Genomic DNA, 23,861 nt, shown 5'->3' on the forward strand with positions numbered 1-23,861 from the left:
CTAACGTTGGAGCTCCCAATCACTAATAAACCCCTCCCCCTGTGTGCCTGCTTGGACCTTGCTGAAGGAGCGGCCACATGTCCACTCACAGGCAGAGCGGGCGATGCCACACGGCCAGCCTCCACATTGACCCTCTGCCTCGTGCGCCGCGAATGTCACTGAACCCGCCACTCCCCTTGGGGAGAGGGTGGCCCAACCGCGCCCGGTACCCGCGCGAAGATGTCTCGACAGCAGGGACCATGGGTGAAGCATGTAACACTTGGGGTGTACCATGCGACACACCAGACTCCCCACTGCCGCTACACTCCGAGGCAGCAGCCTGGAGACGGCTGACCGCGGCCATCAAAACGTTCAGCTATTCGCGAACAGTGGCCAGCTCCTCCTGCGTCCATACACAGCAGTCACACATCCTAAGAAATCAATTTACTGTAGAGAGTTAATCAACTTTTAACTAGAATGCTAATTCACACTGCTTTTCGCTAAAGCCTTCTTTAGCAAAGAAAATACACACACATTCGCACAAGGAAGCACACCTCATCCACACATGACCACTGCCACCCGCTGTTCCAAACTTTAGCAAGACATTCAAAAGTATTATCCTGTCCCAGCTTCAGGCCTTCTTCACAAAATGCAAAACCAGTGTTTGAAAAGAAAAGTAAGGAAGGTATCACCAACAATAGACTGATATAATTAATTGCCACGAGTATTGAGATAACCGAAAGTATTATCCTGTCTGAGTTTAGTGCACTCTTCACAAAATAAAAACTGCTTAGAGGTTCTCAGAATGGCTTTAGACAAGAGCTAAGTAGCATAACTACAGCAATCACACAGTTCTTCCATGACTAGTATTGTCTGTTGGGCCAGAGGATGCAGACTGCAGGTACATTTTTAGGCCTTGCATAAGCTTTCAACTCAGTAAATCATATGAAACTTTTAAAAAGACAGTGGTAATGTTGTATCAAGGATCCATCCAAGCATCTTCTACCCATATATCTGCTGAATCATAAGTAAAGCACTGAACTGACATTTAAACTAGATGATAAGACTATAAACTTTCAATCCACCAATGATACAGTAATACAAGGTGTACCTTAAGTAACAATCCTTGGTCCCTTTCTCTCTCTCATATACATTAATGACATTGCACAACCCATGAACTACCATATAATAAGCTAAGAAGATGACACTTCAGTCTTCTTCTTTGGAAGAGAGTATAAGGAGCTAAAATCTTTCATTAATAGTGATGTAACAGAATTAACTAAATACATCTATGGTCAGAACCTCAAGATACATATCACCGAACCTCAATTACTTGTATTTAAAATATGCAGTTCTCACCACATCCATGTAAATAATGAATGTAACTTCTCAGGAACACAACTGGCACTTGTAAATTACTGGGTGTGTACACTAATAAAAATCTGTGTTAACTTTCTATTTTGAAAAGTTAGTAGTGCCTTATATCTTCTTAGCCAACTCATAAAGATAGTTCCTAGCAAAATATTAAAAATGTGTGCTATGGAACGATTTATCCTTTTATTTTCTACGAAATCGAATTAAGTGGCTGTGCAGTTGAGGTTCACCTAAAAAATGTATTGCTGTTACAGAAAAGGGTATAAGACTTATGCAAGCGATAAGCCTTACAGAATCACGCAGTGAAGTGTTTGTACACCAAACATACTTAACAATATATTATGTATACAAATTTAAATTACTTAAATTTTTATGGGTCGACCAAACGACATTATCAAGTGGAATGAGGTGCATAATCACGACACAGAATAAATATAACTACTTTAGGCAAAGACAAAAAAATAAAAATAACAGATTGTAGCTTATACATCAATGATTCAATTTCATTTAACAAACTATCGAACTCTAAAGGGAATTATTTTGGTGCAAAATCAGAATCTTTTCTGGCAGAAAAATGATCATATTCATTTAACAAATTTTAAGGCATGCTTGTGATATAACCTGTAGCATATCAGCTGCAAAGTAATAAATGTGTAAAATAGATATAAGATACAACAATTGTTGTGTGTCACATATTGCGTACGTGTATGGATCCACGCAAATAAAGATTTAAAATATAACCTCTCATTGGAGCAGTGGATGACAGGAAACTGGTGTCGACCTTTTCAAACGAGAGAAAATGTAAATCATGATGTCTGGATAAGGATTTGTAACGTGTTACACTTGACCACAATCCAAGTCTATGACCAAATCATGTTTAATGTAAAAAATGAGCTTGTTATTTTGAAGGTTGTTATTGTTGATCACCCTGTCTTTAATATTCAGTCCAATGTGAGCATGCACTTATTTACATTCATCAAGAAACTTCGTAAAACATCTATCTTTGTTTTGTTTTTCATTCTTATTATTATGTCACATCTGGTTTATAATGAAAAGCACTCTGTAATTTTCTGATAAATACCATGACAGACATCAGTGTTTACCATTTTAAAGAGTAAAACATGTAAAAGACTTTGACTTAAGGAAGTGTTGAACAATTTTTTGTTTGTTTCATTGTATCTCACTTTTTGTTATGTAATGGGTATCATGTACAACATGGTGTATATCTTAAAAAGACTTTTAATAATTTTGCTGTGGTAGTTACAGGAGGCTTACTGCATCACTCCTCTTTTCAGCAAACATGTCTCAATTAACTAACTGCTGTTTTATACATTTCTTCATACCTATTGTGCAGTAGGTGCCGTTTATTAAGAAGATTCCTGATAATGAGATGTTCACTCTGTAGCGGAGTGTTCGCTGATATGAAACTTCCTGCCAGATTAAAACTGTGTGCCGGACCGAGACTCAAACTCGGGACTTTTGAATTTTGTGGGCAAGTGCCCTACCGTCTGAGCTACCCCAGCACGACTCACAGCTTCAGAGTTTGAGTCTCAGTCTGGCACACAGTTTTAATATGCCACGAAGTTTCAAGATTCCTGATATTTTTCGTATACTAGGGGGATCACTATCATATTTAATTATTTTGCCAGGTGCATATTTTTCAAAAGCTGGCTCAATTATTCACTATTAATTGAGGCACAATTTCGCTGTCTGTTCCTTACTTAAATTATATGATTCTAAATTCTATCTGAGTTCAGGAGAGTTCACCAGGTCAAATACTTGGGACTTTGGTTAACCAATAGCTACAGCAGAGAAATAGACATCAAGGAAAAAACAGCAGTGGCAATAAAATGCATGTAATCCCTCAGGGAAACATTCAGCTCAAAATCAATATCAGTGAACACTAAGATGAGAAAATATAACACAATGATACGCCCAGCATCATGTATAGTTCAGAAATCTTGAGCATGACTAAATGAGAAAAGGACGAAATGTTAATAATTTAAAGAGCAGTAATGAGGAAGAAATGGGAGGAAGAAGAACAAGGAAATCTATGTCCTGATGCAACCAACAACAATCCTACAGAAGACGAAAAGCAAAAGAATCCAGTGGGTGGGCCATGCAGCTTATATGCAAGAAGAAAGACAGGTGAAAATGACACCTGAGGGAAAAGCAGATGCTAGATGCACCATAGGACAACCTATGTAGCTCTGGACGGACGACCTGGTGAAGGACTTGGCAGCCCTGTAGATTGACAACACATGAAGGAGCCGAGCACAAAATAGAAAGGAATGGAGGCAGTTCTGAATATCCATACTGCTGATATACTCTGTCACCTTTTCAGAAGCATGCATCAATTTGGATCGGTCACCAGTGAAGGCTGTCAATTGGCAATCTTCAAATATATGCTTCACGGCTTGCCTACATGTCCACAATCACAATTGGAGAAGCTATTTTTCTCCTGTCTGTATAAAGACTCAGCACATCTGGCACATATTGTTCGTATTCAGTTTAGGGTAGACCAGGTTTTGCTAGGCTTGTTGAATCTGGGTGGTCTGGTGGTGAGGCAAGGCATGATATGAAAGGCCTGACTGATACACTCCTCTTTCCAACAATCAACTAGGTTGAATCTGTTTTCATGCAAAACTGTTGCTCTCTTAATGGATGGATGGTTAGAGCACACCCTGGGTCTCTTACTGTTGGGGCTATCTTGATGGGTTTGTGAAAGAGAGTTGTTATCGACCTTTCTGAGTTCTCTAATAAGTGATCTCTCTTGGTGCAGTTGGGGAGGAGTTATAAAATTTAGTGGGGTTACCGAAAAGGATGGTGTTGCCTACATCATGCTTGTTACAAGGTGCACAGTTTGATTTAGTTAGATATCAATGAGACTAGTGTGAATATTGTTAAGCCAAACCAGTGCACAATATTCTGCTACCAGATAGACCAGACCTGAAGTTGAAGTCCACAGTGGGGCACCTGAAGATTGCCATCAAGTGCTGGCAAGCTGCTGTAAGATATAGTTCTAAGGTTGGCAGCTGTGTCTGACAAGTGATTCTTGACGCTCAGTGATCTAGTTGTGGTGACACTTGAGTATTATGGATGTCAACTGTGGGTCAGTCGTTTGTTCTAAAAGTAAATACTGAGTTCTTTGTTGACCCATTTGATGTTGAGGCTGAATGTAGAGATTTCTGTCTTTGTGGCAAGGGGTTGAATGGCGAAAGTTATTCCCAGTAACTTTCAGATCCTTGGTCAAGACATCCTCAGTGGCCTCTATATCATTACAGCTTATTTCCTGGGCCAAAGTCTCAGAATATTCAAACTTCCATGAGTTGGTTTCAGGCGTATCAGCTATACAACGGATAACTAAAAGAGGAAACACGACAGATTCCTTTGGAAGGCCATTGTTCAGCTTAATTTGAGTACTCTATCTGTTACCCATGATCACCTGGCAACAACTATTAGAAAGCTTGGCACTGACGATGATGATTGTAGTTTTGCAGGGGATCACTTTCATGAGTATTAGTATCATGCCCTGTCTCCAAAATGTCAGATGCTGCTATAATGATGACATAGACAGCTGAAGTTTTAAATCATTTTTGGTAGCTCACATCTATGAACTTAGTTAATGAAAGAACTTAAGTCAAGCAGCTCTGATGATAGCGAAATCCAGATAGCGAAATCCTGCCGGTTCAATTAGGATATGTTGAAGAGTCTCAGGTTTGATCCTGTTATTTAGTAATCCTTCCAAAAGTTTGTAAATCATGCTGAGCAGAACAATTGGTCTACAGTTTTGTGGGGAATCTTTTTTGCTGGTTTTAAGATGGAGGCCACCTTCGCTCTCTTCAGTTGACGGAAAACATTGTTGTCGGCAAGATATCTGTGAGACACCTGCCAAGCCACTTTCTTGTGTAATTACTGAAATATATGAGGAATTCAGTATGAATGCCACTGAAACCAGGGGCTTTTCCTAATTTTATTTCCTGACGAGCTTGGCAGCCAGAGACAGTGGACATGAGTATGAGTAGTGTCGGTGTGAGTGTGTGTGGGTGTTATCTGTTTCAGAAGGACTTTTGACCAAAAACTTACTTATTTAGCAGTCTTTTTGTTGTGCCTGACTGCAGCTCAATATGTCTACTAAATGGCGAGTAGCAGTCTATCCTTTTCATTATATTGTCATTATTCCATCCTCGATTTTCCATTGTTTGATGCAATCAATGTTAGTTTATTTGTGTATGGTTTTTAAGTCCTGGTTGGAATAAATAATTGAAGTATTAAAAGTAATCACTCACCGCAGAGGTAAAGCATTGAGCAGTCAACATGCACACACAAATTAGACTGAAATTTTTACTGGCTTGGGAGAATCTCCAGACAAAGGTGCATGTAGTATCACACACACTGTTTAACATTGATTTCAATCTTGTTTATATGCCGATTGACCATTCAATGCCTTGAGAGTAATATATTTATGTTTGTACCTGTCCACACCGTCATATGAATTGTCAGTCTTCTGCAACAGTCCAAAGTACCCGAGACGATCACACTGGAAGACAAGGAGGCCGTGCAGAAGGTGTGATAGCTGGCAGCCCTTTGTAGACCAGCCACCAGCTCCTTCATTCATGTGAGGGTTCCACCATGCTGGCTTGGGAGAATCTCCAGTCAAGGGTGCACGTAACATTACATAAACAGGTTCCGTTAAATTTGCCACCTCTATTCCCGCTGTGAGAATATAAAAATACATTTGATTAGAATAGCATTTAAAATTATCTATCTGGAGTCTATATTTGTCTACTGCACTTCTCAGCAATACATATTGTCCATCATCACATTTGTTATCCATCTGTGTAGTAGGATCACAAGAGCATGAGAAAATATGATTCTGTCATGGTTTTTATCTGGTTTTATGGTTATTTGTGAATTCTATGACTTGGAAACTGTTTGTACTTGCTTGATATTTGGACTAGGAACTGTATTGATGCCTGTGTGCCTATTTACATTTGAGATTTCTGCCTGAATTGCAACCATACAACCGCAATAAACAAAATAATTTTGACAGGAGAAAGCATGAACAACAACATTTAATAATTTATGTTACAATCTTAAAAACAAGGCTTCAATGGAAATAAGCTTTAGCTACGTGATACAATGAAACTGTTTTGTCAATAACAACATACTAGAAAATGTAAATAAACGTAAGAGCCTAGTTAAAAATTGCTGCTTATGAAATGAACTTTGTGTATGTGTATGCACACACAACTTAGTAAATAAACAATTTTAGATCATTTCAGAATGGTCTAATTTCTCATAATCTCTACTACACAGAGTTAACTGCAAAGCAAGACTTTTATTTCATCGGCAATATTTAAAAATCTGGTTCCTTCTTTTTCTGACATCACAATTAATATATCTAAGTTAAATGTAATCTCTCTCTCTCTCTCTCTCTCTCTCTCTCTCTCTCTCTCACACACACACACACACACACACACAAAATGATTACAAACAATGAAGTGCAGCAACAGCAGAAATTCCTTCTATACTATCAGTGCTTTATTTATACTGGGTAGAAGAAATTTTCTTCAACAGATCTCTGTCTGTCAACTATCATCAGTTGTCGAACACTAGTCGGCTGGACTCTGGAAGTTTCCTTGCTTCAGAGTCATGTCACAGAGTTACTGTTAAGTCCAATTTTGTAGTGTGCCACATTACAGTAGCTACATATAATTTCAACAGCCACTGCATGGACTCTACGACATTCCTTTCGTACTAGCAGCATATGAGAAAACCCTGTAGGTAGAACTGGCTCTGTACTTAACAAACTTTATGGATTTCCCTTTTGTGCAAGTCCTCATTCTCACCAAATGAAATACATTGACCACCCGATGAGTAACTGCAAGGAAAGTGACATCACATGTTTCAAAGTGGCTTTTAATTGATTCAAGTTTTTAGACTCTGAAGTAATTCACTTAAAATATCTCTGGTTCACATTAATCAGGTAATGTTATAAAAGAAATGCATTACAATGGATGGAAAAGGGGATAGTTGCTCATCAAAAAGAAGCAGATAGGAAGTTATGTTGATGTAAGTTACATAAAACCAACATAATATGTAACAGAAATGAAAGAACTAACAACCACCAATTACAGAAGGAATAAGGCAGAAGAAACAAAGACCCAAAACAGTAGTCATTCACGGATTTGTTGAACTTCTGAAAACTTACACTTCTGCCTACTTACATTTTGATTGACTACCTTGAAGTGAGTTACATAGTAGATCCGTGGAAGATATGGCAACGGAAGACTAGTTCCTGCAGTCTTTTCATAACAAATCTCAACGAAGCCATATCTCTAGTCAGTCTAAACTATGTTTACTTGAGAATACGTGTAGCAGTTGAAAATGTTATATCTTGACATGGCTATCTGTAGTATCTGTAGCCAATAAAGATGCTGTGACTTACCAACGAGAAAGTGCTAGTAGATAGACACAATAAAAACACAAACAAACACACACACAACCCAAGGTTGCTTCATCAGGAAAGAGGGAAGGAGGGAAGGAGAGGGAAAGGCGAAAGGATGTGGGTTTTAAGGGAGAGGGTAAGGAGTCATTCCAAACCAGGGAGTGGAAAGACTTACCTTAGGGGGAAAAAACGACAGGTATACACTCGCGTGCACACACACGACATAACCATCTGGAGATCTGGTGTGACAAAAGGCGAAAAAGTGTTGGATAAAGCTGGGCTATGTTGATCCTGTGGTGAACTTGGGTTGGTAGACAACGATGTGCACAAAGGTTAGGTGGTTGTGTTGCCGCCAAAACACATTAAAGGGTGGAGAAATTGGGGAAAATTTCGAAAAAACTGTGTGTAAATGTATTAGAAGGAGTGGTTTTGTGGTGGCAGATTATGAAAATGAGGCTAACAATTGTCTGACGAAGAAATAATGACGTTAAAACCTGTGGGAAGCGGCTAAAAATGATCAGTGAAGTGGGAAAAACGGAAATAAAGCGAAAGTTATTAGAACTAGCCAAAATGGTTGTTTAATAGGTGAAAGGAACTGTTTGTGAACTAGGAATGGTTTTACAGCAGCGGTAGTGTTGAAAGTGGGAAAAAAATTTTTTTTTTGTTATGGTTTGGAAGTGGGTTACGTATTACTGAGTATATATAGGCGGGATAAAATTGTATAGTAGATTACAGTAAAAAGGAGAAGGTGAATACAAAATGAGACTAGTGGCAAAAACAGGGAGAGAAAATAAGACTACAGAAAAGATTTCGAAATGCAACAGTGACAATAACAAACGTAATTTTCGGGTTCAAATTAATGATATGGATATGATAGAGGGAAACATTCCACTTGGGAAAAATATATCTAAAAACAAAGATGATGTGACTTACCAAACGAAAGCGCTGGCAGGTCGATAGACACACAAACATACACACAAAATTCAAGCTTTCGCAACCAACGGTTGCTTTATCAGGAAAGAGGGAAGGAGAGGGAAAGACGAAAGGATGTGGGTTTTAAGGGAGAGGGTAAGGAGTCATTCCAATCCCAGGAGCGGAAAGACTTGCCTTAGGGGGAAAAAAGGACAGGTATACACTCGCACACACACCCATATCCATCCGCACATACACAAACACAAGCAGACATTTGTAAAGGCAAAGAGTTTCGGCAGAGATGTCAGTCGAGGCAGAAGTACAGAGGCAAAGATGTGGTTGAAAGACAGGTGAGGTATGAGCGGCGGCAGATTGAAATTAGTGGAGGTTGAGGCCTGGCGGATAACGAGAAGAGAGGATATACTGAAGGGCAAGTTCCCATCTCCGGAGTTCTGACAGGTTGGTGTTAGTGGGAAGTATCCAGATAACCCGAACAGTGTAACACTGTGCCAAGATGTGCTGCCCGTGCACCAAGGCGTGTTTAGCCACAGGGTGATCCTTATTACCAACAAACTCTGTCTGCCTGTGTGCATTCATGCGAATGGACAGTTTGTTGCTGGTCATTCCCACATAGAAAGCTTCACAGTGTAGGCAGGTCATTTGGTAAATCACCTGGGTGCTTTCAGACGTGGCTCTGCCTTTGATCGTGTACACCTTCCGGGTTACAGAACTGGAGTAGGTGGTGGTGAGAGGGTGCATGGGACAGGTTTTACACCGGGGGCAGTTACTAGGGTAGGAGCCAGAGGGTAGGGAAGGTGGTTTGGGGATTTCATAGGGATGAACTAAGAGGTTACGAAGGTTAGGTGGACGGCGGAAAGACACTCTTGGTGGAGCGGGGAGGATTTCATGAAGGATGGAACTCATTTCAGGGCAGGATTTGAGGAAGTCGTATCCCTGCTGGAGAGCCACATTCAGAGTCTGATCCAGTCCCGGAAAGCATCCTGTCACAAGTGGGGCACTTTTGGGGTTCTTCTGTCGGAGGTTCTAGGTTTGAGGGGATGACGAAGTGGCTCTGGTTATTTGCTTCTGTACCAGGTCAGGAGGGTAGTTGCGAGATGCGAAAGCTGTTTTCAGATTGTTGGTGTAATGGTTCAGGGATTCCGGACTGGAGCAGATTCGTTTGCCACGAAGACCTAGGCTGTAGGGAAGGGACCGTTTGATGTGGAATGGGTGGCAGCTGTCATAATGGAGGTACTGTTGCTTGTTGGTGGGTTTGATGTGGACGGACGTGTGAAGCTGGCCATTGGACAGATGGAGGTCAACGTCAAGGAAAGTGCCATGGGATTTGGAGTAGGACCAGGTGAATCTGATGGAACCAAAGGAGTTGAGGTTGGAGAGGAAATTCTGGAGTTCTTCTTCACTGTGAGTCCAGATCATGAAGATGTTATCAATAAATCTGTACCAAACTTTGGGTTGGCAGACCTGGGTAACCAAGAAGGCTTCCTCTAAGTGACCCATGAATAGGTTGGCGTACGAGGGGGCCATCCTGGTACCCATGGCTGTTCCCTTTAATTGTTGGTATGTCTGGCCTTCAAAAGTGAAGAAGTTGTGGGTCAGAATGAAGCTGGCTAAGGTAATGAGGAAAGAGGTTTTAGGTAGGGTGGCAGGTGATCGGCGTGAAAGGAACTGCTCCATCGCAGCGAGGCCCTGGACGTGCGGAATATTTATGTATAAGGAAGTGGCATCAATGGTTACAAGGATGGTTTCCGGGGGTAACAGATTGGGTAAGGATTCGAGGCATTCGAGAAAGTGGTTGGTGTCTTTGATGAAGGATGGGAGACTGCATGTAATGGGTTGAAGGTGTTGATCTATGTAGGCAGAGATACATTCTGTGGGGGCTTGGTAACCAGCTACAATGGGGCGGCTGGGATGATTGGGTTTGTGAATTTTAGGAAGAAGGTAGAAGGTAGGGGTGCGGGGTGTCAGTGGGGTCAGGAGGTTGATGGAGTCAGGTGAAAGGTTTTGCAGGGGGCCTAAGGTTCTGAGGATTCCTTGAAGCTCTGCCTGGACATCAGGAATGGGATTACCTTGGCAAACTTTGTATGTGGTGTTGTCTGAAAGCTGACGCAGTCCCTCAGCCACATACTCCCGACGATCAAGTGCCACGGTCGTGGAACCCTTGTCCGCTGGAAGAATGACGATGGATGGGTCAGCCTTCAGATCACGGATAGCCTGGGCTTCAGCAGTGGTGATGTTGGGAGTAGGATTAAGGTTTTTTAAGAAGGATAGAGAGGCAAGGCTGGAAGTCAGAAATTCCTGGAAGGTTTGTAGAGGGTGATTTTGAGGAAGAGGAGGTGGATCCCGCTGTGACGGAGGATGGAACTGTTCCAGGCAGGGTTCAATTTGGATAGTGTCTTGGGGATTTGGATCATTAGGAGTAGGATTAGGATCATTTTTCTTCATGGCAAAGTGATATTTCCAGCAGAGAGTACGAGTGTAGGACAGTAAATCTTTGACAAGGGCTGTTTGGTTGAATCTGGGAGTGGGGCTGAAGGTGAGGCCTTTGGATAGGACAGGACCCCCGGAAACCATTCTTGTAACCATTGATGCCACTTCCTTATACACAAATATTCCACACGTTCAGGGCCTCGCTGCCATGGAGCACTTCCTTTCACGCCGGTCACCTGCCACCCTACCTAAAACCTCTTTCCTCATTACCTTAGCCAGCTTCATCCTGACCCACAACTTCTTCACTTTTGAAGGCCAGAAATACCAACAATTAAAGGGAACAGCCATGGGTACCAGGATGGCCCCCTCGTACGCCAACCTATTCATGGGTCGCTTAGAGGAAGCCTTCTTGGTTACCCAGGCGTGCCAACCCAAAGTTTGGTACAGATTTATTGATGAATCTTCATGATCTGGACTCACAGTGAAGAAGAACTCCAGAATTTCCTCTCCAACCTCAACTCCTTTGGTTCCATCAGATTCACCTGGTCCTACTCCAAATCCCATGGCACTTTCCTTGACGTTGACCTCCATCTGTCCAATGGCCAGCTTCACACGTCCGTCCACATCAAACCCACCAACAAGCAACAGTACTTCCATTATTACAGCTGCCACCCATTCCACATCAAACGGTCCCTTCCCTACAGCCTAGGTCTTCGTGGCAAACGAATCTGCTCCAGTCCGGAATCCCTGAACCATGACACCAACAATCTGAAAACAGCTTTCGCATCCCGCAACTACCCTCCCGACCTGGTACAGAAGCAAATAACCAGAGCCACTTCCTCATTCCCTCAAACCCAGAACCTCCCACAGAAGAACCCCAAAAGTGCCCCACTTGTGACAGGATACTTTCCGGGACTGGATCAGACTCTGAATGTGGCTCTCCAGCAGGGATACGACTTCCTCAAATCCTGCCCTAAAATGAGTTCCATCTTTCATGGAATCCTCCCCACTCCACCAAGAGTGTCTTTCCGCCGTCCACCTAACCTTCGTAACCTCTTAGTTCATCCCTATGAAATCCCCAAACCACCTTCCCTACCCTCTGGCTCCTACCCTAGTAACCGACCCCGGTGTAAAACTTGTCCCATGCACTCTCCCACCACCACCTACTCCAGTCCTGTAACCCGGAAGGTGTACACGATCAAAGGCAGAGCCATGTCTGAAAGCACCCAGGTGATTTACCAACTGACCTGCCTACACTGTGAAGCTTTCTATGTGGGAATGACCAGCAACAAACTGTCCATTCACATGAATGGACACAGGCAGACAGAGTTTGTTGGTAATGAGGATCACCCTGTGGCTAAACATGCCTTGGTGCACGGGCAGCACATCTTGGCACAGTGTTACACCGTCCGGGTTATCTGGATACTTCCCACTAATACCAACCTGTCAGAACTCCGGAGATGGGAACTTGCCCTTCAGTATATCCTCTCTTCTCGTTATCCGCCAGGCCTCAACCTCCACTAATTTCAAGTTGCCGCCGCTCATACCTCACTTGTCTTTCAACAACATCTTTGCCTCTGTACTTCTGCCTCGACTGACATCTCTGACGAAACTCTTTGCCTTTACAAATGTCTGCTTGTGTCTGTGTATGTGCGGATGGATATGGGTGTGTGCGCGAGTGTATACCTGTCCTTTTTCCCCCCTAAGGTAAGTCTTTCCGCTCCCGGGATTGGAATGACTCCTTACCCTCTCCCTTAAAACCCACATCCTTTCGTCTTTCCCTCTCCTTCCCTCTTTCCTGATGAAGCAACCGTTTGTTGCGAAAGCTTGAGTTTCGTGTGTATGTTTGTGTTTGTTTGTGTGTCTATCGACCTGCCAGCACTTTTGTTCGGTAAGTCACATCATCTTTGTTTTTTATATATATATATACTTTCTTAATTTCCATTTACTAAATCCAGTTATCCACATCATATATATGTCATTCGTACCCAAAGCTGTAAACATGTTTTTCTGATCATATGTTGAGCAACCTCATTATTCAGGTGTTAATTCTCAATACGCTTACTATAGTAAAGTATTCAGATTCGCTGAAAAGCAGGTTAATGTAAATAACTGCAACTGTTGCTACAGCATGTAACAGTAAATTTCAACTCAGCTAATCCATAGTTTTGAAAATATATAAATACACCATTAGAAAGAAACTTTACTGTAACATGTTTTAATTTTTTAGAAACTAATTAACTAAAAAGAATAATTGGTACTGAAGTTGTGATATGCCTAAAACTGCTGTTGTTTTTTATGCCATTACACCTGTTAAATCCCCAAGTTTGACACTATGCTTTTGTGCCCTAAATTTTCAGGACCAAATGACATCCTTCATTAATCAAGTAAGTCCCTAAATATGGTAATTGTACTCATAAATAGGCAATTCACAGTGTAGGTATACAAAATAGTTCTGCAATTTTTTAAATTGTTAATTAACCATTTACTAAAGCTCATCCACTCTAGTGAATCTCAACCTAGAAATTTTATATACAAACATGTACTTTTTAGAATCCTTAATTATTGTAAACCTCCCTTACCAAAAACTTGCAGTCTGACACCAGAAGCAAAATGAGTTACCTCAACGCATTGTGTCTGCGTCCAGAGAGCAAACGGGAAACATCTATGTGAAAGTTCACTAACATCTGCATCTAGAAGTCCACAATCATGTAGTCAGGTTGCTGCCTGAAAAGTACTCAGTTAAGAGTTTCTATGTGAATTAATGCTCATTCAGTCTGTATTATGCAATGAAATGTTTAGAAGTCCATCCAACATCATAACTGGAACAGTTAACATTGTCGCATCATTTCTTCTGTTAATAACATGTATTAGTGATATATCTGTGTGAACTTCTTTGGTTTTTGTGAGCGCAGATTGTGTCACTCTAAATGTTTATGGTGAATTTAAAAACGAAGTGTGTTCAACTGAAAGCATCTCTGTAAACTTCTATTTATGAGATGAGAAGATTCATGATAAGTGTTGCCACTGAAAACTATCATCAATTGGGTGGTCTAGCCTGGTTGTGTGGATATATGAATAAAAGTATTAGTGAACTGGTCATCATCCAACAGGCCAATTTAAAGTTGATAAATGTGTGACCCACTGTAAATAAGAAATAGTAGTGCTGCATTCATTATTTGTATAATACAGTACACTACCAAAAAGTTTTCAGTTCTGAGTCAACACACTTATGTGCTAACTAGAAGACCAAGAAGATGCGGTTCGAACCAGGTTAGTATAGATTCAAGGTCAGTTTTGATTTATAGCCTTTCCATACTGCCTTCATAATGTCTGTGGCACCTTCCTGTATTTGGGTATGCTGTTATGTTCTGTTTCCAGGAACACCTGATCATTACTGTCATTCTATAGGATGCTAGGCCCATATTGTAACTTAAATAGCTACAATATGAAAATGGCAATGTAAGCTGAAACTAATTGTGTGCACATGATGTGACAAATGAGAGGTCATGATAAAATTAAAATTACAACCTTGATGGGAAAATTTGAATTGTGGTTTATATGACTTCAACCCACTCTTACTAGAAGACTGTAAAAACATTAATAATATGTCTAATGGCAAATATTGCATTATTCAACATATTTATGTGTGTTACTGCTAATGGTGGTGTAACTGAATTAAGGACAAAAGAGTTACCTAATTTGGCACCAATGACACATGATGTAATATCTCTTTCTGGGCGAGACGAATTGAATGGTATGCTAGGGAAAAGCCAGTTATTTTCGAAGACGGACACAAGTAGTTGCCTGGATGATGTAACTGAGTGTCCTTGTTTTTCCAGCTGGTAAAAGAGTGTACTGGGAACCTGAACAGAAGCTTCAATCACCTGAAAATCATAAAGAAAAATGTAAATATGTTAATAATTTTTTTATTTATTTTATCCAAGGACACATTTTAGAAGCAACAAGCTAATATTTAACCCTTCAGCTGCAAACAAAGTATGTACTGTAAATTAAGGAACACTAATAAACCTTGACTATGGCAGTATTTTTCTGTACACCGAAAAGGGAGAAAGAAATCAAACAAATGGTTAACAAGTTCTGCAGATTTGGAACTCGGCTCTACTGAATATGTTACAGTATAAGGTATTTCTTGTAGGTCCTCCATTTTCATACTTCTTAAGCACTTACTTTTACATAAGTTTAGGGTAATATATATCTATCATGTCTAATTAGGCCTGCTTCACAATTATGTTATGCATAAAATATAATAATACTACTTATTAAAATAAATGATAAATCTTACAATTAGACTTTGTATAACAATAACCATTGAAATCAGACAATGGAAAATCCAGGATGGAATGCAACAATATTACGAGAAGGAAAGTTGCTACTCACCATAAAGCGGAGATGCTGAGACGCAGATAGGCACAACAAAAAGACTTTCACAATTAAAGCTTTCAGCCACTGACCTTTGTCAACAATACTCACACACACACACACACACACACACACACACACACACACACACACACACACACACTTGTGCAAATGCAACTCACACACACGACTGCAGTTTGTGTGTGTGTGTGTCTATTGTTGACGAAGGCTCAGCATCTCCGTTATATGGTGAGTAGTGTTGTGACTCGCCGATCTTTCAAAGTGCCGCCGCACAGTTACGCGTGTCCTCCACATACGGCGCTGCCAGCCATGTAGCAGCAGTGCCACCTAAGTGGCCAGCCAGCCAGTGGCCGCTAGACTCGGACTCAGTTATGATTTGACCGTTAAAGTGTACACACATCTTACTCTGTTTACTTGATCTGTGACTTTCATGTATTGTGTCTTCCTTGAAATATATTTGTTCAACTTGAAGTTATAACAATTGGCGACGAGGATGGGATTTTTCTTTTCCATCGTTGACCCACATGTTTCCATGGATACTTTAGAGCAACTATTGCAAGTTCTCATAGAACAGAAAACGCTTCTCACAAATGCGATTCGTGATTTCGTCATGGCATCAAATGCAGGGCATCTCCCGTCGTTGTCTCTACCTCCTTTTCCTCCTTACGACGAGACGGTGGAAGACTGGTCTGATTACGAAAAACGTCTTCGACAGCACTTCTTGGCATTTCATGTCGCGGACAAACAAACACGTAAGTCTCCATTCCTTTCATGGATTTCACCTCAAATGTATCGGTTGTAGTTGCAATTGGCTCCTTTGAAAGATCCTGCGTCTTTGTCCTTTGCTGAAATGTGCTCACTTCTGTCCATCTATTTTCAAAAGCAAACTCATGTGGTGGCCTCTCATGATACCTTTTATCGTTGTCAAAAACAACTGAATCAATCCTATCGCGCTTGGGCTGCTGAACTTTACGGCCTCAGTAGAAAGTGTCAATTTGTTACTGAAGTTCACAAAGAATCCTACACCGATTCCATGGTATGGGATGCTATTATCCGATCGGCGCCCGACAAAGAAGATAGGCAATGTGCCCTTCAGTTGGCAAATGCGGCTCTAGATGAAGTCCTATCCATCGCTCAGTCTTTTGAAATTGCTTGTGCCGCTGGAACGCAAATAGAGGCATGGGGCGTCGTCAGGGAAATACAACCTCTGTGTGATGTTGACGAAGTGTGTGGCGTGTCCCCGCCGGCCGACGTGGCCGCAGTACGCTCCCAAGCGCTGCCTCGGCCTAACCGTAAACAAACCTTTAAGAAACTGTAGCAAAACTCACGGCAACTTCCTTCATGTTCGCGGTGTTTTACATTAACGAGAAGATTGTCCACAACGTTGGGCCGTGTGTCACAAATGCAAAAAAAAAAGGGTCATGTATCATCTGTTTGCAAATCCGACCGCATACATGATGTTCATGAACATGATGCTGATTCTGATTCTGTGTTGTCTGTCAATTGTACTTCTTCCCTTTCAGGGAAGTTATTCCTCACTGTCCAATATTTGGCCGAGATGTTTGCATGCAGGTGGATACTCGTTCTGCTGCCTCTATCATCAATTCTCAGACGTATCTTCAGTTGGGTTCTCCAATCCTGTCACCTGTCACTAGGCAATTACGGACTTACAATAAACAGAAAATTTCTCTCTTGGGACAATTTGATGCTGAGGTATCTTACAAATCTGTCATTTGCACTGTTCCCATGTTTGTGGTCGATCGCACTGTTCCCATGTTTGTGGTCGACCATAGTAATGTGGAGAATCTTTTTGGTTTCGATGCCTTTTGCGTTTTTGCGTTCTCCATAGATGACTGTCAATATCGTCTCAGATGCTATTCCTTATGCTCAATTGGATTCCTTGTCAACGACATTTTCGTCCCTTTTTTCTCCTGGGTTAGGCTCCGCAAACGACTTTGAAGCTCATATCACGCTCAAACCCACTGCTCGGCCTAAGTTTTTTTGGGCTCGGCCCATTCCTGTGGCCCTTCGTGATCAGGTCAAACGGGAGCTGGATCGTCTCACTGCTTCAGGGGTCTTGCTTCCTGTCACTTCCAGTGAGTGGTCCTCTCCTGTCGTTGTCGTTGCTAAGCCGAATGGTGATATTCGTCACTGTGGCGATTTCAAAGCCACTATAAATGCTCAATGCCTTATCGACACTTACCCTAGGCCTCGGCCTCGACCTGAAGAATTGTTCACTAAACTTGCTGGAGGCCAGTATTTTTCTAAACTTGACCTGTCAGAAGCTTATTATCAACTTCCTCTCGACACTGCTTCCTGGCAATTTCTGGTCCTTAACACGCCTTTTGGCCTCTATCAATACCAACGATTGCCATTCGAGGTTGCCAGCACCCCTGCTCTCTTTCAGCGATTCTTGGAACAATTATTGCTCACTGTCCCTGGGTGTATAAATTACCAAGATGACATTGTTGTCACTGGCTCCACCACTGACGAACAACTTCAAAATCTCCGCACACTTTTTCATGTCTTACAGACTGCCGGTCTTAAGTGTAATCTTCAGAAATCAAAATTTTTTCAGTCATCTGTCACGTACTTGGGGTTTCAACTCTCTCAGGATGGTATTCGTCCACTTCAGTAAACTGTTGCTGCGATCGATGCCCTTCTTCACCCTACATCTCTTAAGGAACTGCAGGCCTTCTTGGAGAAAATAGCATACTATCACAAGTTTTTACCATCTGCTGCTTCGGTGGCTCAACCGTTGTGTTGCCTGTTGCATAAAAACATGCCTTTTCACTGGTCCGCGTCATGCGATGCGGCTTTCCAGAAATTGAAGACTATGCTGAAACAGGCCCCGTGCCTGGCTACTTATCAACCTGGCCAACATCTTGTTCTTGCCACGGACGCCTCTCAATACGGGGTTGGTGCAGTCCTTGCATACCATTTTTCTGACGGTTCTGAAAAACCCATTGCTTATGCCTCCAAAACGCTCACGGATGACCAACAAAAGTATTCTCAAATTGAAAAAGAAGCTTTGGCCATTATTTATGTTCTTCATAAGTTTGGTGTTTTTCTCTATGGATCCAAATTTCATCTGGTTACGGATCACAAACCACTTGTTTCATTGTTTCATCCATCAACGTCACTTCCCGACAAGGCTGCACACCGCCTCCAGCGTTGGGCTCTTTACTTGTCTCGTTTCAATTATGAAATTCATTTCTGGCCGACAGCTCAACATGCGCATGCTGATGCACTGCCTCGCCTTCCCATGGGTTCTGATCTGGCATTCGATAGGGAAGAACTTTTGTGTTTCCACCTAATGTTGCTGAGCAGCGGGTTGTGGACGGGTTCCCCATCACCGGGGACCGGCTGGCAGCTGCTACGGGTTCTGACCCTACCCTCTCCCGGGTTTTACACTGTATTCAGAAGGGTTGGCCAGATCGTCCGTCCGCTAAGACTTCTGATCCATTGCGGAACTACAACACTTTGCGTTACTGCCTTACGGCTAGGGATGGTGTTATCCTCCTTTCCACCGAAAATGTATCACCGCGTGTTGAGGTACCTGCGTCTTTGCATGCTTCTGTCTTGTGCCTCCGTCACCAAGGGCACTGGGGTGTCTCTCGCACAAAATCTCTGGCACGCCGTCATGTGTACTGGCCCAGCATCGACTCTGAAATCGCACAAATGGTCGCTGGCTGCGGCCCTTGTGCGTCACAGGCCGTCGATTCATGCTGACTTTGCGGGACCTTTTTTAGGTACTTATTGGCTTCTCGTTATTGACGCTTACTCTAACTTTCCTTTCATTGTCTGTTGCACGTTGCCTACCACCAACCACCAATGCTCTAGCTCGCATTTTCTCTTTGGAAGGCCTTCCCTCTACTCTTGTTACTGATAATGGACCGCAATTTGCTTCTTCCGATTTTGCGGATTTTTGTGCCCGTCACGGCATCATGCATGTCACGGCCCCTCCGTTCCATCCACAGTCGAACGGTGAGGCTGAACAACTGGTCCGCACATTTAAGGCTCAGATAAGGAAACCCCTGACTTCTTCTGCTGCTGCTGATGCGCTTCTCCAATTTCCGGCTTCTTCCAGTTTCACCCCCATGGGCGACCACAGCCCGGTTGAGCTCTTACATAGCCGACAGCCCCACACGCTACTTAATCTTCTGCGGCCTTCCACCTCACAGCCGCGGGTGCCTTCACTTGGCCGGTTCACAGCTGACGACCTTGTATGGGTACAGGGATATGGCAGGCGGCCAAAATGGAGTCCTGGCTGCATCTTACGACACCGTGGCCAACGCCTGTATGAAATCCAGACAGACACGGGTGTTGCAGTGCGTCATTCGGACCAGCTTCGGCCTCGTGTGCCGGTAAGGCCTGTTCCGGATGCCGCTACACCACCTTCGGCTCTACCTGACGCTCGGGATACTGGAATCTCTCATTGTTCACAATGCAGTCCTCTCACCATCATATCAGTGCCAGCACAAGAACTGACGCCGCCAGGAGACGTGCCCATGCAGGAACCAGATGACCATCATCTGTCGGAGCAACTCTACTCACCTCCTTCTCCTACGGACGCAGACACATCACCCATGTCTCCTGTTATAACAACCGGACTTGCTGCAATGGGCAGATTGGTGCATGGGGCCACAGCAGATTCGACCCCCATGTCTCCTGTCATCTCGACCCATTATCATCGGGGACACTTCCGTCCGTACCGGAAGCCTCCTCCTAAAGACTTTACGGCCAGTCGAACAACATCTATGGACATTAGCAATCTACAAGCCACCTCCATCAAGACCTGTGCAAAACTTCAAAGGGGGGGAAAAGTATTGTGACTCTCCGATCTTTCAAAGTGCCGCCGCGCAGTTACGCGCGTCCTCTACATGTGGCGCTGCCAACCATGTAGCAGCAGTGCCACCTAAGCGGCCAGCCAGCCAGCGGTCGCTAGACTTGGACTCAGTTATGATTTGACCATTAAAGTGTACACACGTCTTACTCTGTTTACTTGATCTGTGACTTTCATGTATTGCGTCTTCCTTGAAATATATTTGTTCAACTTGAAGTTATAACAAGTAGCAACTTTCCTTCTCATAATATTGTAATAACCACTGAAATATTAATAAGAGTATTGTGACAGTTATTATTATTATTATTATTATTATTATTATTAATTATTACACAGCAGCTCAATGTTGGTCCTCAAGTGCCCTGTACACAGTGGAAGATGTTTTACTTGACAAAAAATTAATGCATAAGACAGCTCAAAGTAACAAACTTCCTGCATCAACCCAACTGTATGCAGACACTGTGGCTGCAATTGGCTAGTTTGTGTACAGCTTTTTGATGTTGACTTGCCCATCATAAACTAATGAAATTTGCACCACGTACCCAGGATAACAGATATATGATTTGTGATTAGTTAGTGTAGAAGTAAATTTGCCACCTGATGTAGGCTTTTGTGCCAAATACTCTTAACAGACGACATCCTCTTTTTTCTTTTTAAAACAGAAGTGCTCGTGGAAAGAAAGATCTCTTGCTAGAACTACATAGCTTTTTATTTCCCACTTTGTGTAGTCAGGGTTACAGAGACATAGCAGAATGCCAGCATATTACATGATTTGTAAGAGAAGAAAGAAGCAAAACAATTCTCAAACCAACAGTACCCATTCACACACAGATTTTCAAATATTCCAATACTTGCAGAAACACAGTCTATCGAGGATCAAATCATTGTTAAGACCCTCAGATCTAAATCAGGCACGAGGTATTCAGCTAACAGCACAGTTCACCTTGAATTATTTATAGTAATTACATTTTTTAACTAACGCACTCCTGTGCTGTGACGCTGGACCTGGAGGGTAGTTAATTGAAATACTGCTGAATTTTCACTGCCATTATTTGGCTGGCAAGGGGAGGAGAGGTGATGGTGTAAGGTTCCTGACCAGCAGTCTTTGCCCCAATGTCCTGGATTAAATTCCAAACTTCTCTGCAGTGCTTCATGAAGTGAAGGTGTATGACCTTGTTGATAGGGATCCATCCACTGGATGGGGATTGGCCCCCTTGGTGGTTTTCGAGAGAAACAGGCCATGTGCCAGCACTGGGTTTCAGTCTCTCCCTTCCCCTTATCCACAAAAACACAAACCCAACACTACACTGTACACACACTCATCAATCACCCACATGAAACAGATACACAATTGACACTTCATAATACGTTGATGGAAGGAAAAGGCAAACCACCTCTACCAGGACCTTGCCAAGTGTGGCAATGCAGGATTCCTGCACCTGCTCCCTTGCACTTATTTCCTGAGTATGGAGCCATCCTGGCTTGATATTAGTTATCTTGGCTTGAGTAAAACCATTCTTTTCCTCTTAGGAGTTCAGGTATGTTTTCTTTCAAAATGGTACTTGATTTCAATGTTTTTATTGATGAGCTGTGAGTCTTACTATTAACCTCATAACATGTAAACCATTGCCCATTTGTTTTAGGTCCTTAATTCACAATGGAAACTATAAGTGCAATCGGTTACACTTTTAAAAAGGAATATCATCAATAAATCTGTTACATGTGTTGTGGGAGAAATGAAATGTACATATACTCTCACAACTAAATTTTGTAATACAGTGTACAAATTAACCAACAAGCATACAGAATACCTTACTGCTTAATCCTTGCCTGGTTGATCTAAGGTCATCTTAGTTTTTTCTGGCATTTCAGTGATGTGTCCAGAGATCAGCTAGATCAACCACTTAATGCCACTCGTACTGTTCTGTCTAACTTCCCAAACTGCCAACACCGTCGTGTTATGACAGAAATTGGTTTAAAAATTCCCCTTGTAAACTCAATGCCCCTACCCAGATGGAATTTTCAACAAGCTAACTGGGATGGATTCTCCAAAGACCTCGACTCCAACTTGGCTGCGAACAACTTACAGACAACAGCAAACAACTACGATGAATTCGTTAGACTAGTTATCAAAGCTGCTAAGTCAAACATTCCTAGGGGTTGCAGAAAGGAATATGTGCCTGGCTGCAACTAAGAAAGTGAGGCTTTATATCAAGAATACCAAAGTTCTAGAAATCAAACAGTGGGCTCACAGCTACTCCACTCTGTAAACAATAACAGACGAGAGAAATGGAAAGTAACACTCAAAGAAATGAACTTTGCCAAGTCAAGTAGGAAAGCATGGAGAGTCTTGAATGGGCTAACTGGCAAGCAACACCTCGAAAAGCCATATCCTAAATTGAGTCCCGACCTCTTTGCTAACTGGATCGCAGACCTCACAAGGGCAAAGAGAGACAAGATTCATACCAGAGCAGTAAAATATAAACTATCTAACCTCAAGCGCAGTGCCCCAAGAAACGAGCCGCTTTCCAGGCCCTTCTCCATAGCGGAAGTAGAAAGTGCTGTCAAGCAACTAAAAGTCGGTAAGGCTGCTGGCCCCGACAGCATCTATAATGAATTTATTAAGAACATGTGCCCACACTGCATACGCTGGCTCACTTCACTCTTCACTTACATACTCAAAGAGAACAAACTTCCCAGACAACTCAAACTGTCGAAAGTTACAGTCACTCTCAAACTTGGCAAACCTGAAGACAGTCCTGAAAGCTACCGCCCTATAGTGCTGCTCACTTGTACATTGAAACTTTTGTAACGAGTCCTCCTAACCAGAATAGCACTGTTCATCAAGGCTGCTACCCCTACTGAACAAGCTGGCTTCAGACAAGGACGCAGCTGCACTGATCGTTTTCAAGGCCATCTGGAATCAACAGCTGTCTTCATCGACCTGACAGCCGCGTATGACACTGTCTGGTGACAGGGACTGATCTACAAGCTACTGCAAGTTGTACCAAGTCGAGAAATTGTGGATCTAATATCCAGCATGCTTAGTGAAAGGCAATTTGAAGTGTTTCTAGGCAGCTCTAAAAGCCACAAACGGAAACTAAATAATGGACTCCCACAGGGGTCTGTTTTAGTCCCATCACTATTCAATTTATACATTAGTGATTTACCAACCACAATATCAACTAAATTCATATATGCTGATGACATCACACTGGTAGCACAGAGCAGTAATTTCGAAAATGGTGAACGAATTCTTACGGAGGATCTGGAAAAGATGTCAACTTTCTTTAAGACCTGGAGAGTGATCCCAAGCACATCAAAAACTGAAGTCTCTTGTTTCCATCTAGAGAATCGTGCTGCGACTACAAACCAAGAGTTCTCCTCAATGGACAAACGTTGAGGTACAATCCTTTCCCAAAATATCTCGGAATCACTCTAGATAGA

At 42.4% G+C, this 23,861-nt stretch overlaps 1 protein-coding gene across 2 annotated transcripts in view; it reads right to left on the reverse strand.

Moving 5' to 3' along the window:
• LOC126259476 (adhesion G protein-coupled receptor A3) overlaps positions 1-23,861 on the reverse strand; it is a 198,581-nt gene that overhangs the window by 45,760 nt on the left and 128,960 nt on the right. For both annotated transcript variants that reach the window (XM_049956314.1, XM_049956313.1), the window contains 2 exons: positions 14,862-15,051; positions 5,829-6,069 (listed from right to left, as the gene is read on the reverse strand). In XM_049956314.1, coding sequence (XP_049812271.1) covers positions 5,829-6,069; positions 14,862-15,051 — 431 coding nt within the window. The remainder of the gene's footprint in view (positions 1-5,828; positions 6,070-14,861; positions 15,052-23,861) is intronic.

This window comes from Schistocerca nitens, chromosome 5 (assembly GCF_023898315.1).
Source record: "Schistocerca nitens isolate TAMUIC-IGC-003100 chromosome 5, iqSchNite1.1, whole genome shotgun sequence".
Lineage (NCBI taxonomy): Eukaryota > Metazoa > Arthropoda > Insecta > Orthoptera > Acrididae > Schistocerca > Schistocerca nitens.